Source organism: Bradysia coprophila, unplaced genomic scaffold (assembly GCF_014529535.1).
Source record: "Bradysia coprophila strain Holo2 unplaced genomic scaffold, BU_Bcop_v1 contig_732, whole genome shotgun sequence".
Classification (NCBI taxonomy): Eukaryota; Metazoa; Arthropoda; class Insecta; order Diptera; family Sciaridae; genus Bradysia; species Bradysia coprophila.
The window spans coordinates 4,466,554-4,483,159 of NW_023503972.1; the positions used below are offsets into that span (position 1 = coordinate 4,466,554).

General features: G+C 39.8%; 3 protein-coding genes across 4 annotated transcripts; 2 read left to right on the forward strand and 1 right to left on the reverse strand.

Annotated features, from left to right (window-relative positions):
- Window positions 1-1,687: 1,687 nt before the first annotated feature.
- On the forward strand, window positions 1,688-4,677 carry LOC119084254 (dynein assembly factor 5, axonemal). Its single transcript, XM_037194158.1, has 6 exons — window positions 1,688-2,463; window positions 2,521-2,707; window positions 2,769-3,801; window positions 3,872-4,193; window positions 4,252-4,443; window positions 4,506-4,677. The coding sequence occupies exons 1-6, from the start codon at window positions 1,845-1,847 to the stop codon at window positions 4,622-4,624; spliced, it is 2,472 nt and encodes an 823-aa protein (XP_037050053.1). The 5' UTR covers window positions 1,688-1,844; the 3' UTR covers window positions 4,625-4,677.
- Window positions 4,678-6,316: 1,639 nt separating this feature from the next.
- On the reverse strand, window positions 6,317-7,145 carry LOC119084288 (putative ATP synthase subunit f, mitochondrial). Its single transcript, XM_037194214.1, has 3 exons — window positions 6,984-7,145; window positions 6,591-6,806; window positions 6,317-6,519 (listed from the first exon to the last, which is right to left on the reverse strand). Exons 1-3 carry the CDS (start codon window positions 7,060-7,062, stop codon window positions 6,491-6,493), a joined length of 324 nt encoding a protein of 107 aa, XP_037050109.1. The 5' UTR covers window positions 7,063-7,145; the 3' UTR covers window positions 6,317-6,490.
- A 459-nt stretch (window positions 7,146-7,604) lies between these two features.
- Window positions 7,605-16,578, forward strand: LOC119084253 (striatin-interacting protein 1 homolog). Of its 2 annotated transcripts, none has more exons than XM_037194156.1 (12): window positions 7,605-7,864; window positions 8,508-8,792; window positions 8,858-8,979; window positions 9,043-9,218; window positions 9,275-9,439; window positions 9,573-9,739; window positions 14,529-14,661; window positions 14,822-15,027; window positions 15,093-15,337; window positions 15,401-15,628; window positions 15,687-16,063; window positions 16,130-16,578. In XM_037194156.1, exons 1-12 carry the CDS (start codon window positions 7,790-7,792, stop codon window positions 16,507-16,509), a joined length of 2,559 nt encoding a protein of 852 aa, XP_037050051.1. In that variant the 5' UTR covers window positions 7,605-7,789; the 3' UTR covers window positions 16,510-16,578. The 2 variants fall into 2 exon arrangements, with proteins under 2 accessions (XP_037050051.1, XP_037050052.1); XM_037194157.1 differs by having other exon boundaries at window positions 9,573-9,712.
- Window positions 16,579-16,606: the final 28 nt, after the last annotated feature.

A 16,606-nucleotide genomic window follows, 5' to 3' on the forward strand; every position in this document is an offset into this window, starting at 1 on the left:
TTACGTCGGCCCTAGATTCCTTGATACGAACTGTAGCTACTCATAGCGACGCGAAAGAGACCTAATTCAAAATTTTGTTTTGTTGTCCAGTAAAGTCCAGACATCTTAACAAAATTAGGTCTCTCGCGTCGCTATGTGTAGCTAGAGTAAGTAATGATTGTTTCGAGTGACAAAGATTTTCCTACGTTTATCCGATCCTCGCTTCTTAAGACTTCTGTCAATTGTTCTGAGCGAAAAAAGTATCGTCAACTAATTTTCATTTTCTCAACTCAGTGACGAAAAGTGAAACTTCCATTTTTCGGGAAAAACGATGTATTCACCTCGATGATAAATGCCGTTTTAGGCAAGGTAAATAAAGTGTGGAGGTAGGTAATGGCATATATGACCGAATCAGATGTGCGGTGGCACGAAAGTTCGATACAAACGCCATCTCATTCCTTCGTTGAAAGCAAAAAATGGAATAGAAAGTTGGGCCATCTGTTGTGAAAAAGCGAAAATATTTTTGTGAAATACAAGTAAATCATAGTCAACCATTTTAAAAAAAGATGTCATTGGCATCGAACTTATGTGCTAGGCCGCGCGTCTGAATGGCATAACCTCCTCACTATATTTATCTTGGTTTTAGGCACATATTGTGTATTGTCACACGGCTTCTAGGACTTTCGCGCCGCGTCATTCACAATAATTCACGCCGTAAGTTCGGTCGAAATTCAAAATGGAAAGTGCGGAGGTCTTTCTAACGTAGCGTCATTTTCATACAAGGAAGCGTTGAAATGTATTTTTCGGTTCACTTTTTAATCGAATCGTTCACTTAAAATTCAAATTTTAGGCACACTTACGGCGTGAACTGACAAAATGACACATTTTGTACAAGGAAGATGTCACTTTGTGGGTTATTGTGAATGACACGGCGCGAAATTCCTCAACACCTGTCACACTCGGCCTGCACTGATAAAAAAATTTACGTCCAGTATGTATGAAATGGATGGCAGACAGCTTCATTTCTGCCTTACTTCGGATATGTATATTTCAACGTCTGACATGTATATCCAACGTCTGACATGTATATCCAACGTCTGACATGTATATCCAACGTCTGACATGTATATCGTACATGTCCGACGTATAGTCATACGTACTGCTCGTGACTATCCGTGTCACTCGTATGTTTGTACATCGAACATGTACGATATACTTGCCAGACGTTGGAATATACATATCCGAAGTAAGGCAGAAATGAAGCTGTCTGCCAGCCATTTCATACATACTGGATGTATGTTGACGAATTTTTTTTATCAGTGTGCGGTCTCAAGTGAAAATCTACATATCTACTGCCTAAAAAAGCATTTCATTTATCACTCGGTGGCGTAAATTTTCAATTCAATGCATATCGGATACTCTGTACACTTTCAAACACATCCCTGATATGGCACCATAAAGGTGTGAGATCCGAGCTACTTCGTGCAGGTCTAAAATCAATTGTTCCACTAAACATTCAATGAAATCCGCAACATGTTTTCAACTAATTGCATGCAGTCAATGCAATATCAGGTGCTGCTGCATTGCGCTTAAATTTCGTAAAACTGCGTGACTCATGATTATTCGAAAATTGCTTGCATACGAATGAAACAATTTTTACTGGGACCGTAATGTAACCCTACCGGTCTCTCTAAACGTCTCGATATGTTTTATCGAGTATTTGTTTATTTGAGGAGATTGGGTATGCAATGCATAGTAACCAAGCAAACGTATCTTTTGTAGGGAATTTAGAATCGAGTTTTCTCGATTGTTTTATCAATAAATCGGACATTAAACTGTGACCGGGAAAGTAATTTAATGCAAAGATGACGGAATCAGATCTATTTGAATACAATCAACTTTGCAATAACATTCAACATACCGATCGGTCTGTGCGCCAAAATTCGTTGAAGAAACTTTTAGAACTATGCTCGTCCAAAAACACTGAACAGGAGGCCGCAATTTTGTTCGACCATTTCCACTTGCACATCATCAAATGCTATGCCGATAAATTTGAAAGTTGCCGATGTCTGGCAGTGGAAATAATGTCCAGTCTTCTTGATACGTTGCCGGACAATGAATTTTACATTGACATTGTCGTTCCGGTGATAGCTCGACGAGTGGGACAGAAGGAGATCATCGAAGAAAGTGAGGAATTACGGCTGCAGTTGGTGCAACAGTTGCAGCAAATAATTGATAAATTTCCGGCTAATGAACTGAAGGGGGACAGACTGAAGACGTCCTACAATGACATAATCGATGTTCTGCTCAAAACTCTTCGTGATCCTTATGTTAACATACAAAGGGAATGCTGTTCCATGTTGAAATCATTGGCCAATGCCACACCAAGCTTCCACTGTCGTGCTGAAAGTCTGGCAGATCCATTAATTGTCCTACTGAAGCATCGTCAATGGTTGAGTAGAGCAGCGGCTTTGTCTGCGCTTGGTAAGCCAAACAGTATTTGCAACTAATTTGGAAGAGTAATGACCATCCAATTCTCAGGAGTCTTGGCCGTCAACATTCCAAACGGCGAAGCGGTCGTAAAAATTATTGTCAGCGTCTCGCCATTGCTAATGGATTCGATGCCACAAATACGCAAAGAGTGCGGACTGGTTGGATGCCACTGGTTGTTGAAACTTCGTGACAGATATTCGTTCTTCGAGAGAATCATTCCTTTGGTGTTGTGTTGGTAGGCTTAGAGGATCATTTACGGGTGACCCCAATTTCATGTTTCTCGTTCATGTTTCCAGCCTGAATGATGATCATCAGTACATTCGTGATGACATACAGGGCTTGTGGGAGCAATGCGGCCGACAATATTTTAATGAAAATGAAAACGAACTCAGCAAAATCGAGTTGGTCGATTACCATCCAGTCAAATATCCACCTGGAGTGCAACGACCAACGCTAGGTTGTCGAGCTGTTGTGCAGCGTAGTCTGCGCGTTACATCAATCATTTTAAAGGAAATTATTGATTGGAAGGAGGAGGTGCGTCTGCACTCGTTAAAGCTTCTTTGGCAAGTGGTTTTGCACAGTGAGAAGGCGTTCACCTCTAAATTCATCGAAATTCTTCCGACATTATCGATGAGTTGTATGGATGAAGTGCTGCCCGTTGCGAACGAAGCGATTAAAGTGGCTGAACTTATCGGAATGCTAATGGACTATGATTCGTGGATCGGCTTCGCTCTAGAAGGTTTACAGAAAACTCCTAATTTGGGCGTACTGAAATGCTTTGCTGCGCTGTATACAGGGGCCGAGATTGACAAAGCGAAGGATTTACATCGAATCGCAACTATTTTACTGGACACCAACATTTGTCATTCGGTCAATTCGAAATATCAGGAGACATTGTTACGCTTCGTCGATTTATTGGTCGGACTGTTTCTAAATCGACCAATCGAAGCCGATGCTCAGAACCTTTCCTTGAGCGATGCGAAAGGAACGGAAGAGTGTCTGTACACTATTATAGTCAAGATCACTGCATTGGCAGAAGGCAATGAAAGCCTTCAGGAGCTCGGCAAAGAAATTCTTGTAAAATTGGCCGGAGATACGTTGACTGTGCCGCGACTGCATTCCAAATACATGGGACGAGTCATTGATTCAATCGAAGATTTAGACTCTGAAAATTCCGAGCTGTCGGATGTCATAATTTTACTTCATGGCTTGATCATTCTCGGTGGCTTTCAGAAGGAATACTTAGAATCGATGAAGAAAGCCATTGGTTTAATTTTGGACCATGCAACACCGAGTGCAAAGATCAAAATTTTCGCTGCCATCTCCAAGGTACAGAATGTTGATTGCATCGTGTGCCTTAATCAAAAATGGTTTCAATTTCTCCATTCCTATTTTACAGTCAATGCTAAATTGGTCAACAACGGTTGATCTGCCACAAAGCGAAAGCTTCGAATTGTTACGCAAATTCGTTACGGACATCATTGAACCGACATTGATTTGGAAGGCCGGTCGTAACTCTGAATCGTTGAGGGCAATGGCAACGACTGCCTTATATTCAATGTCCGAGGGTATCGGCACCAAATGTCCCATTTTCCCCGAACTAGCCACGTCGTTCGTTTCACTGATTGAGGACCACAATGTTGTTACACGAGCGTACGCTGTCCGTTGTATGAAGAACAGTACCGCATTTCCAATGGAGCAGCTCAAACCGATCGTTTACGGTATATTTCGATGCAAAACATCCATAAATCATGCATTGCATCCACTTTATGCTTTCAGCCATTCTGTCACGATTGGATGACCCTAGTGCTGAGGTTCGATTGTATGCTGCCCAATGTATCGGTGAACTCAAACTGAAAGTGGATGCGGCCACTGACACCGATTCCTGGAAGATTGTAGCGAAGCACGTTTTCGATAGTTTGATATTGCATCTGGATGGACCGGAAATCAATTTCAGGAAAACTTTGCTGGGTAAGACAGAGGGCGGATCGATTTAAGTCTTTTGTTTTGTAAAAAAAAACTCTTTTGATCAGACTCTATGGACAAACTAACGGAAAATGAAACGAACGCTGCCGTATTTCGATCAATTATTGCACAGTTGCCGGCGTCTCATCCGTACCTTAAAGAATTACGAGACCTGAGCGAAAAATGATCCGCCTTGAATTGTTTCTTATGGATTTGTGTTGATTACACTGCAAGATCCAATGATTTTATTTGAATTTTGTGGGTTGTAGAAGCAAGAAGTCTCAGCAATCCCGATGTGGAACGTTGCAGGTTACAAGCCCCAAACATCCTATGATCCTATATAGCTACCGCAAATTATGAAACGGAAGGCAAGAGAAATTTCCCAGAGGATTTTGCTGGTGTCCAATCCCGGTAAACAACAACGTAAAAGTTACTTTCTGCTATTTATATTGTAAACTCCAGCTATCACTTGATTTCCAGGAACCCGAAATGTTTTCACAAAAATTTTTCGGTATCCTGAAAACACATTTTTCCGCAACTCCGTGAAGAAGTCTTATTTCGTTAAAGTCCCATTCCAAGATCATCTCAGCCATAGCCTTCTCAAGCACCGAAGCGACAGTACTATGCCTCAACTGAAAATTTATTTCTCGTCAGGGCACACTCTAAAAATGACGAATTTTAGACCTCACTTCTTCTCTCTCGCATGCAAAAATGTTGACAGCTCTGGATTTGTGGTGATTTTTCATCATCTCGATTTTCAGGTAACTTTTCAGGATCAACATGAGTCATAGAAAAGAAGTACGCACCGCTGTTCTGGAAAAAAAATTGTGGAAAGTACAAAAGGCCTAACCGATCCAATCGATGCCAGTATCTGTCCATCCCTACTCACTTATCTAATCTGACTTTTCTGGTGAAGAGATATTAGTCGCGCGTTTAAAACCTGGGCAAAAAGCCGGAAAGTGTCCCTGACGTAGAAAATGAACGAGGCACATCATTAAGTGGAAGTCAGAAGTCAGAGAACTTATAACGGAGGGGAAAACTGCTCTGGAAAGTCATGGTACAGACAGAGCCCGAAAAGTCACTACGCAAATACACGTGAAGTCAAAGTTCTTGGCTCAGCTTGACTCTCGGCTTTATACAAAGTCATGGTACAGCGTTTTTCGAAGTCGTTTCTCATCGCTTTTAATGCTTGTTTTCCACCTAACAAAAAAAGGCCTGCGTGTGAGTGACAAATAGTACATTTCGTACCTAGGAATGTTTTTTAGCGTGTGAGAAGTTTCCAGACAGAGCCGAAGGCGAGTTCTGGAATCGAATACGGCTTTTAGTCCGTGCTACGAATAGTATTTTTCATATTGGACGGAGAAAAAGTCCGACGAACTCGCTCTTTTCGGGTCATGGGTATGAAAATTGAATTTTTTCAATTTTTGCTTTATTTGATAGCTTGCTCTCTCACGGAGTACTTTTTGTTGAGTGGTAACCATACTTAACTCCATCAACAAGATATTTTACATTAGCACTGGACACTGTTGGTAAATTACTGTAGATACACATAGCGACGCGAAGGAGACCTAATTCAATTTTGTTTTGTTCATATGTCAAGTTTGACAGTACAACAATAGAAAAATTTGATATCTTTCGCGGTGCTATACATAGCTAGTTACTCTACAGAAAAACACAGAGAAAATACGAGAAATTTAAAAAAATTCTCTCGCTGATGTCTCACCGTCTTAGCACACTATTTACATGATCGATTGAAGCATTTTTCGTCCACGACCATGACATTCGTCTGAATAAAAATCTCAGAAAAATGTTCTTTTTCACAAAGTCGATGTGTGAATGAGTTACCGATGCGTCACGACGCTCCTAAAAAGCTACAACATTCCCAATTACACTATGTGCTATCTTGAATTTTTATTTTTGCTTAGTATATAACTCAATACAACACGCTATGTGAATATTTGATGTTAGATTTTAAATTCCGCTTTAACCATTCCAAATTGAATAAACGTTTGACAAGCGCAACTGACGACTGGTATACACACAAGACCAACGCTTAGTGATATTTGTAGTTTCGGTGGTGCTCTGCAAAGTGCAATAAATTTTTATCAATACAATCCTGAACAACTCGAAACACTCTTCGGTGCAACACTTACTTATTTTGCCGTAATTGATAGCATAAAAGAACACCATACCGCCGACAATCAGTTGGAACAATGGAGCGATGCCAGCTCGTTTCGGCTGAACGTACTTATGATTCCAGCGCCACCATGCACGACTGAATGCACCAGTTATGGCACGAGGCGATTTTTCACGGCGACCCAACCATGCTCCAATTTCGGATACTTTCAGTTGACTGAATGGAGTGTCGGCTAAAAATTAAGAAAACATCCATGATGACTTCGAAATGGAAAAACAATTGCACAACATAAGAATGGGAGACTATGAAAATTTGCAGTGGAAAGAACTTTCGGTACATGACCATTGGTTATGTAATGTCTAGTAAATTTTCACAAAATATTTCCAATTCCACATCGATATTGACTTACGTTTGCCATAAAAACGGGCTGGATCGTAGGGTCCGTGAACCTTTGGATTATATTCAGCTGGATAGTCGCCGAAAGCCATGATTATAGTTTTTCTCTAGCAAAGTGGGCTCTTTGCTGAAAAAATTACGTCTAATATGGCGCTGCGGATGACAGCAACACTGACAGAATAGTTTGACACGATAAATTCCCAGTTGAAATATTTTAGTTATGCAATCGGAAAAACCTGGTGAAATCAAAGTGTATGTATAAACACTGAAGGTACCGCAGACGCCCTCAGGGAATAGCAAGAAATACGGATCCCGACTTTCGGGTGATATAAGATTTATAATGTTGCATCTGTGATGTTTGGCGTAACAATGTTGTCAGAACTGCGTTGCTCAGTATAAAATTTTCTGTGTTGAGTATTGAGATGCAACCTAACAAAGTTAATTTACTCGATTTTACTTGTGTACGACGTTATGAAAATTATATTCACCCGAAAGTAGGGATCCGTGTGTTTTTGCTGATCTGCGGTACGTTTAGTGCTTATATGGCTTTTATACTTTGGTCATAACAGCCTATGCGCAGAACCCAGAACATTTTAGTTTCTCATATTTTCTTGCTGGGACGCAATGTAAAGTTGTCATCGTTCGGATTGTTCAGATTCGTCGGATCCGTGTGCCGATTTCATCTGCCATAAAACGAGAAAATTGCGTTTCGACAAATGAAAACAAAAGGGGTGGCAATTTTTCACTAAAGTTTTCGCCGTGTTAAGACCTGAATCGAGCAATTATTTTGTGACTAAATGAATTCAAAATGAATGCACAATGAACATGGATCAGAAGTGTAACCGTGGCGAAGTGGAATTCGGCATAAATTATGAGAACGATATGTATGGGGACGTAAGTGTTATTATTGTGTTCGACTGGGTTTATTTATAGTCTTTGTGTTGATAAGAAATCGAATTTTGACGAATTCTGTTCTCCGTATGTGAATTCAACGAGTAATAATCAAGTAGTAACTGGACCGACAGCGACTGTTCGTTTTTGTGACATAAATACCTCTCTTCTCTTCGTTTTTTAAATACACACAATATGGAAACTTGCAATCTCTTCAGATTATCGATTTTTAGTATAGAAACTGCGTGAACCGTCACACATAAAATACGGTCACAAAAAGAACTCTAACGAATGCACGTCAGGCCTTAAGTACTTTAAGCTGACCTGTGAATACATAGACACCACATAGAGCGAGAAATGAGTAATTCAATTAAACATGCATGTCCTAATAGTGCTGGCACAGACCGACTATTCCCGGCTATATTTTTCAACGTACACTAAACTCCAACGCTTCCGAAAACTATCCGGCTTTCCGCTGACAAAGCTGATCCCCAAACACTGTCTGTGAAATGTCAACTTCGTTCCTCCGACTAAAACTACTCGGAACAGAATCTCGAACTCGAACAGATCAATTTTTCGATTTTACAAGTTTCAACAGATCCGAATTGATAGAACGGAATGTTCTGACCATTTCCATCCTTTCCAGAACACCAATGCGTCCGAAAATGCCGACATAGATTTTCTGTACAGTGACACGGACACACATCCGAATGAGATTGCCGAACTGTACAGTTACACCGAACAGTCGGAGTTTCAGCTCAACTCTAAGGCGTTCGATGAGTTGATGGAATCGTTTAAGATTCAGCCCAGCTGGCAGAAACTCAAAGATGCTACGAGGAAAAGTGTCGTCTTAAAACTTCTCGATCAGCTGGAACTGTCTGATCAGCCAGCGCGGATCAAATCCGCAAGATGTATTTTGTACTTGGCACAGGTAACAATGGAAGACTGCAGGAGTGGTGTCAGGAACGTACTGTAATCACTCGCAAATAATTTCAGGGTTGCTTTTTGGAAGTTCAATCCGATCATGAACAGCAAGTTTGGACGCGTTCTAATGTCATGATGATGTATCAATTGGGCGTATTTTCGGCAATCGTTGAACTATTGAGCCTGGAAATGGAGTGAGTGAAATTTCCATTCCAAATTTTCGTTCAAATTTTATGGGATTTCCTCTGCTTGAACAGAAACGCTGTAACTGCTTCCGTTGCTACTCGCAAAATGACCGTGTCACTGGCCGACTCAACCGATTTGCGAATCATTTTATCCATTTTGTACATCATAACCGAGGTGATCTGGGCTGAGAAGCAGAATCCGAACAGTGAATACAAGGATCACGTTGAAAGTTTCAGCAGCGAACTGAGTAAGCATCCAGTGGAATTCGCGACCAGCCGTCACATAAAAAATTTGATTTTTCAGATCTGCCCATAGCCGGCGAATTATTGACAGTAAAACTGTTCGGAATGATAACGCGATTCTGCAGTGGCACAGCTCCACATTTTCCGATGAAAAAAGTCCTGTTGCTTCTGTGGAAGATTTCGTTGGTTGGACTTGGTGGCATTGAAACGTTGAAAAAATTGAAAGGTAAATTTCGGTCAGTTATCAAATGGATAACGGTGGGGTAGTTCCATCGCTTCCATCGGAATATTGTCACAGAAAAACTCTGTCGAAATTTTCCGTACCACTCCACATAACGAAAACGTTCTTCGCCATACAGATCAATATCGTCAAGAATTGAACCTAGCACCGGTCACCGAAGACACACTGGAAATAACCAAACGTATGCGATCCAGTTCACCGCCAGCCACAACATCGGACATTCTGGACAATCGCAAACGGAACCATCCCTTCAGACGAGTACGTACGAACGATATATTGCAAGAGGTAGAGGTGCTTTCATTAGTCTTTTTCCATTGTTGATTCACGTTTTTTTTTTCGATTAACCGTAACCTTTCATGGGTTTTCTTTAAAAAGAATTTTTTGGAAATTTTTATTTTTGATGATTTTTACGTTTGACGAAATGATTACAAATAATCATGGGGGGCGGGGATTTTTCCTCTTTTTTTTTAATAAACGATACTGCTGTGCGCAACCGACCATTTGATTGGATCAATTAGGTCACTAAGTGTTCTCTTAGGACCACTTGTTTATAAGACGGAGACAACGTTGCTTTCGAACAATTTTTATTTAAATTCTTAAACTGGCTTGTCATAATTAGACACATCCGACGAAAGCATTTCGTTCTTGTACATTTTCTTACTCAAGTCTCTGAGGCCTGTGACGCTTGTAATTTCAGTCAAAATGTAAAAATAATGACTCGGTAGCAACCGTTGCCACGACAACAATTGCTGCGAGGGTTACAAGTTGCTCAAAAAAGAATGAATCCTTGATAAAATACAATTCGTCGAGGCCTACAAGTAAAGCAATTCTGCTCACAAGATCTGTCGGTACTGTGAGTCTCACCAGATAAATGATTCACTCAGAGGAATGACCGAGACCATGTGTGTGCATATCGGTCCTTACTACGGTTTGAAGTCTATATGAAACCAATTTATCAGTAGTGCGATCGAAGCAGTGCGTGAATGGATTTCCATAGATTACGTCACTATGAAAATGAGGATCCTGCTTTCGTACAAAATCAAATTTTGTTCCTAATTTGTGCTTGTGATTGGAATTTTGACCATACAATGTGTTGTCAACCACGACTTCGCCTTCCCGAGTAAAAGAGAATCATCAATTTGCCGAAATGAGCAGTTTTTCTCCTCAATCGTTGTGTTTTATTGCTCACCCGGCTTGGGACACAATACGAAAACGTTTACACATTGTACAACACCCAAATTTATGCAAAATGAAGATATAATTTGAAGAAAAAATCTTTACTGAAAGATATATCGTGCCAAACAATTTCCGACTTGTTTTGACATCGGTTTCCAACCTTTGACCTGATGAGTAACAGATGTGCACACAAGACTCTATACCTGAAACGAATCCTCGGTAATTCCGACTCTTCAAGTTTACCGTGACACTTAGATCGCAATAAAAACGAGAAACTAATTTCGTGAAGAACACGTTACTACCTCATGCCATTCCTATGGTTTATTATTGTTCATCCATTCACTCAATTCAGTTTTCTCTGAGAGTCGTTACACTGTTCAACTAACTCTTGATCGAAAGCCAGTTCTATTTTCACCGAACAGCCTTTCTCATTCGCCAATACCGCTTCAACTAACGAGTTGTTTGAAGTTGAACAATTTTTTTTTTTATAAAAAAAAGTGTAAGAAATGCTTGCGATAACCGAAAATTAAAACTCTCCGACTATATCAACCGTTGGTACGTTAACAACAAAAAACGGAAAGTTTTGTAGAATCATTTATAGCACTCATCCACTGACCGTTGATTTTTGGATATTGTGTGACCGCTTTCATTTCCTTTATATACTTTTGTGTTGATTGGAACGTAGTGTATGACTCTTACACCTCTCAGAAACTAATGAAATTTGAAAAAAGAAAATCAAAAATCATTCGATCATTGCTATTAGAGTTGCATTCATATCGCACAAAAATAACCCTCATTCATATGCCTAATATGCCTTACAATAAATGAATTTCGTTTTGTTTGTCTAGAGACTTAGAAATTTGTTATCATTTTTTAAAAATTATTCACGAAATTTAGTGCCGCGGCCCTATGTTCAATATGACGAGAAAATCTCCCTGGTCCCTGCAAAAATGGCAATTTTTTGTTACGTTATATACGCTACGACTCACCATTGTCCGCGCATCTAATAATATAACGATCTGCAATGAAAATGACGTCATATTAAGTGGACGGGGAGATTGATTTTGCCTATATTGAAAGTAGTTCCGCTGGAAACGACGGTAGCATTGAGAACCTGTTTCGATCGAATTTCTCGTTGTTCGAACGGTACAATATCAAAGTGACACTAGATCGATGTGAAAGCCACAAATGAGTAATAAATAACTTATCCTTGTTTACCGGGAATTTTTTCTCTCAAAAAAACTGGCCACCGGAAATCGAGCCTTCGCCATGGACCGAAAAGCCAATTTTACGTTTATGGTTCTCGGGAAATTTTGACTCAGTTACCCGGAAACAAGCCGAAAATCTGTAGCACAGTCGGTGGTGTTCTAAAATCTAGAAATTTGCTTTATGGCTGTAAATTGCAAACTTGAAGCTCCAACCACATTTTATTCTACCTTGAAGACAAGCTCGTTTATAAAAACCCAATTAGGGCCAGAAAATTCACATTCTGCCATTTCAGCTCCAAATATTCGATTTTTTTACCGACCAGACACAGGATTCATTCCAAAAAATTCCAATTTCATTTCCCGCAAATTTCTACTATTTGATTCAAATTACCATTTGATTCCACAAGTTCCAAAATTTGAAATCCACAAATTCGGTTACATTCCACAAATTGAGATCAAAATAAATTTGAATTTCCAACTTACATTTTTAAGCATTTGTAAACCGACTTCTACAAATCTTGTTTTCCCTGCTACTCTTTGTGAACTGAACGAAGAAAAATTCGACCCAAACAGATTCTCAACGTCCCCATACAACTTCTTAGCATTACATCTAGCTGGTTCATTTATATCATTTTGGATATGCTGTTCGGCATGTTAAAATTTGTATCCTAACTCTTAATCCATCATGATGTCGTTTTTATAAGTCTTAGATGCGTTTTAAAAGCAATGCATTTTCAATTGGTATACTCATCTAACATAAATTTAGCCCTTCAATCTGACTGCAATATTATTATTCCTCATGTGGAATGCTAATTTTCTATGACTTTAGTTGTTTTTGTATACTTTTTCCGTTTGACCTATTTTTTGTGTTACATTTACTTTCGATGTGTAATTATATCACAGTTTATTAGACGCTAGAGTATAACTATTTGCATTTTAATCATTGTCTCAAAGAGAAACATTACAGCCGACAAGAAAACTGCCTTCATTTTTGTACACTAGACATTTGTAGCCTACACTTTCAGTTGCAAAACAGACACTTTGACTACCACAAAATTCAGTAAACATTTTGATAGATACTCCTGTCTCCTGAAGTCCAGGTAAATAAGAAGGTTCTAAAATGTCGCAAAAGAAATTCCATTCCACTCGAACTTGACAGAAATCGAATTTCTAGGAACCTGAATGGCTCCTCTGAATTAGTTTTCTTTATTCACTGCACTTCCTGGGGCCTGAGTAAAATCCAGATCGTGCACGCTTCAATTTTATATTTTCACATATGGGTACACAATTATGCCATGATTTAGTAAACCATTCTTTGAGAGCCTGTTCATAAACGGCATCCATACTTAGGGGAGAGAGACCTCTGTTATTTTTTCAATCCAAATTCGACGATTATTAGGTCGACTGTCGGTTCATGACATGTAAGTGAAAATTGAAATTTCATTTTTATAACTTTGACTTTCAGAGATATCTTTAATACCGTACGCGAGTGGATATAAGAACTATATTTAGCCAAAGTCCAAGACTTCGGTAGGATATCTTCAACTGAAAAGATTTCTTGGTTTTCAACTCTACCATGATTCTAATCACATGCAAAGGGAGACGAATATTGACAGACCTATTGATCGCTTAACACTTCTTAAATATTGATATCAAGGCAGACAGGCCATACTGGACTTCTGGAAAAGTTGCAATTTTCACTGGTCTTTTGAAATTTGTTAAACTTTTTTGTATAGATCTCCTAGCGTGCCTTTGGTAGTCAGTTCGGCTCTGAAGGAAGATAGGACTGTAATATTCTTAAAAAATACATAGAAGGAACAGAATGTCATTGTCATGACGTAAATCTACAATAAAATGTTAGTTTGTCTCTTCTTGCCACTTTCTCATCAAACTGGTAGCTTCGCTTAATTCTAACCGAAAGCTATAAATACTATCGCTGTACACTAATCTTACATCATGTCCGAGTTCTAGGGATTATCGACATGACACTCCATTTCAAAATGATCAGCAGATTCCTGATGTGTTTCGTTGTCCTTAGTAGTTAACATTCACTTGGGTCCCACATTTTAAAATGATTGAACATGTGAGTGATAAATAATACTAATTTACAGAAGTGCTCACCAGCTTCCCTTGCATCCACGGGACCAATTTTTAGTGGCATTGCTATCAGAGTTGCAACCACTACCGATTGAAACACAAATCAGTTCTTTATCACTCTCACTCCTCTCACTGTATCTTTCGGTTCATTGAATTGCCGTTGAAAATAATAAATTTCGGAACCTTGTTCAGGACTGCAATAATATCCAAAAATGTCATCCAAAGGTCTGATTAAAGTCCATTCAACCCCACCGTGATCGAACACTCGTATACGATCATCTTTCGGTGTAAATTTTTCTTTTCAAACGCGATAAACCCCTCAAATACTTCAACTCTTTTAAAAATCCATTTTTATGTCAACTAATTTTGGGAGGACATGCTTCAGAATCTGTTGATGTTTGTTCCTTTTTGTTGTTGTTGATTAATCCCTGAACCATGTGGCAATATATCAACTATCACTTGCACACATAAACCATATCACTATTTAGCATTACATGTCTAACCAGTTATCTATACCGAACTAACGTCGGCATTCGATTTTTAATATTTATTTAACAATGACGTTGTGTCGTCACTTCCGTTTTACTTTTTAGCAAAATTTAATAAAACAAGGTTCGCTGAACGAACAAGAACAGATCAGTATGGAAATGGAGGCACAGCAGTCGGAGAATGAAGAGGATGCGTCGGACTTTTTCAGTTCGTACAATGATCCAACGATGGACGGAGGTGAGAAGTGTTTTTATTTATAAGCCGATGGGCTGATGTTCGTGGCCAATCTCAATTATTGGGAGAAATTGAATTTGTCGGACCCGTCATTCCGCTACCCTGATGGATTTCTCAATCTGCTTTTAAAAACTAAATTCAATTCAATTCAATTCTCATCCAGGTCAAAAGGAAGCACAGTACAGTCCTGTAATGCCGATCAGAAACATTGAACGTCTGCCGTGGACACCGAAAGTACGCCAAAAGGATATCGATCAGTTTTTGGACGTTACGCGTAACAAATTTATCGGATTTACCCTTCCCGAAGATAATCAATCGTTGGCTGGTTTACCGCAACCGATACATGAAGGCTTCAAAACATTGACACAAGTAAGTGACGGCTGCTGGGGGTCCGAACGATTTGGCGAATGTTAAATTTATCTGTGTCCCATTAGCACATTTATGTCAGCCTGGCCGATGTTCGAATCAAACGAGAAGAGGAAATCTCACGTTATCCGCTATTAAAAATCGAGGGCGACATTCCCATCAATTCGGTGGAGATATTGTACCAAGCGATTCTTCCGAATCTGCCGCAGTACATGATAGCTCTGCTGAAGATTCTACTAGCAGCTGCTCCGACATCGAAAGCGAAAACCGAAAGTATCAACATAATGGCAGACGTTCTGCCGGAAGAAATGCCGTAAGTTTGCGATGCATAATTGACGAATGGTCGATGAATTTAGGAGTTCTCTTTCGCTAACAGGATGACTGTAACACAATCGACCAAACTGGGCATTGATGTGAATCGGCACAAAGAGATCATTGTGAAGGCAGTGTCGGCTATTTTGCTGTTATATCTTAAACATTTCAAAATCAATCACGTCTATCAATTCGAATTCATGTCTCAGCACCTGGTGTTTGCCAATTGTATTCCGTTGGTTCTGAAATTTTTCAACCAGCACATCATGACCTATATCGGGTCAAAGAACTCGTAAGTGATATACCTATTCCTGTGCACGTGATCCATTCTAATCTTGCTCCTTCCACAGCATTCCCATCAGTGATTTTCCCGCTTGCATTCTGGGTGAACCACCAGAATTAACCGCTGACAGTTTTGTCATTGGTGCAACGGCCTCGTACTCGTGGCGCAACATATTCTCTTGCATCAATTTGTTGCGTGTGTTGAACAAATTGACAAAGTGGAAACATTCGCGCATCATGATGTTGGTGGTGTTCAAATCGGCTCCGATTTTGAAGCAAACATTGAAAGTACGGCACGCAATGATGCAGCTGTATGTGCTCAAATTGCTGAAAATGCAGACCAGATATTTGGGCAGACAGTGGAGGAAGTCGAATATGAAGACAATTAGTGCAATTTACTCTAAAGTGCGTCATCGTTTGAACGATGACTGGGCATTTGGAAATGGTAAGTGAAATGGCACTCGGTGCTAGGACCTGAAGTTCTAATATTTGTCTTTTGTTCAATGAACAGATCTCGACGCACGTCCCTGGGACTTTCAAACCGAAGAATGTTCGCTGCGAGCCTGTGTGGATCGCTTTAACAATCGGCGCTACTTCACAAATACGATCGGACCGAACACATCCAATAATCAGGCACCGAATGCCGGCAACAATAATAGTGCCGGTAACGGTGATCCGAACGAGTACGATCCGAATTTGATAAATTGCTACATGAGCGACGGTTTGCAAGAGGAACCGTTCACGTACGCTCCGGGCTACGGTGGATGGGACGAGAATGTCGAATTGAGCGATGAATTCAAACAGGAGTACGAAACGTGGCTGCAGCAAGAGGTTTACAACACGCAAATCAATTGGGATTCGTTGATGTCCGTTACGTACGATTGTCAGTAAATTGTTTAAAGTTGCGATGTGTGTGACATGTAGACAGTTAATAAATGGCAGTGTTGTGTAAAGTGTTGTTATTACATACGTCAAGCCTTGGCTGAAT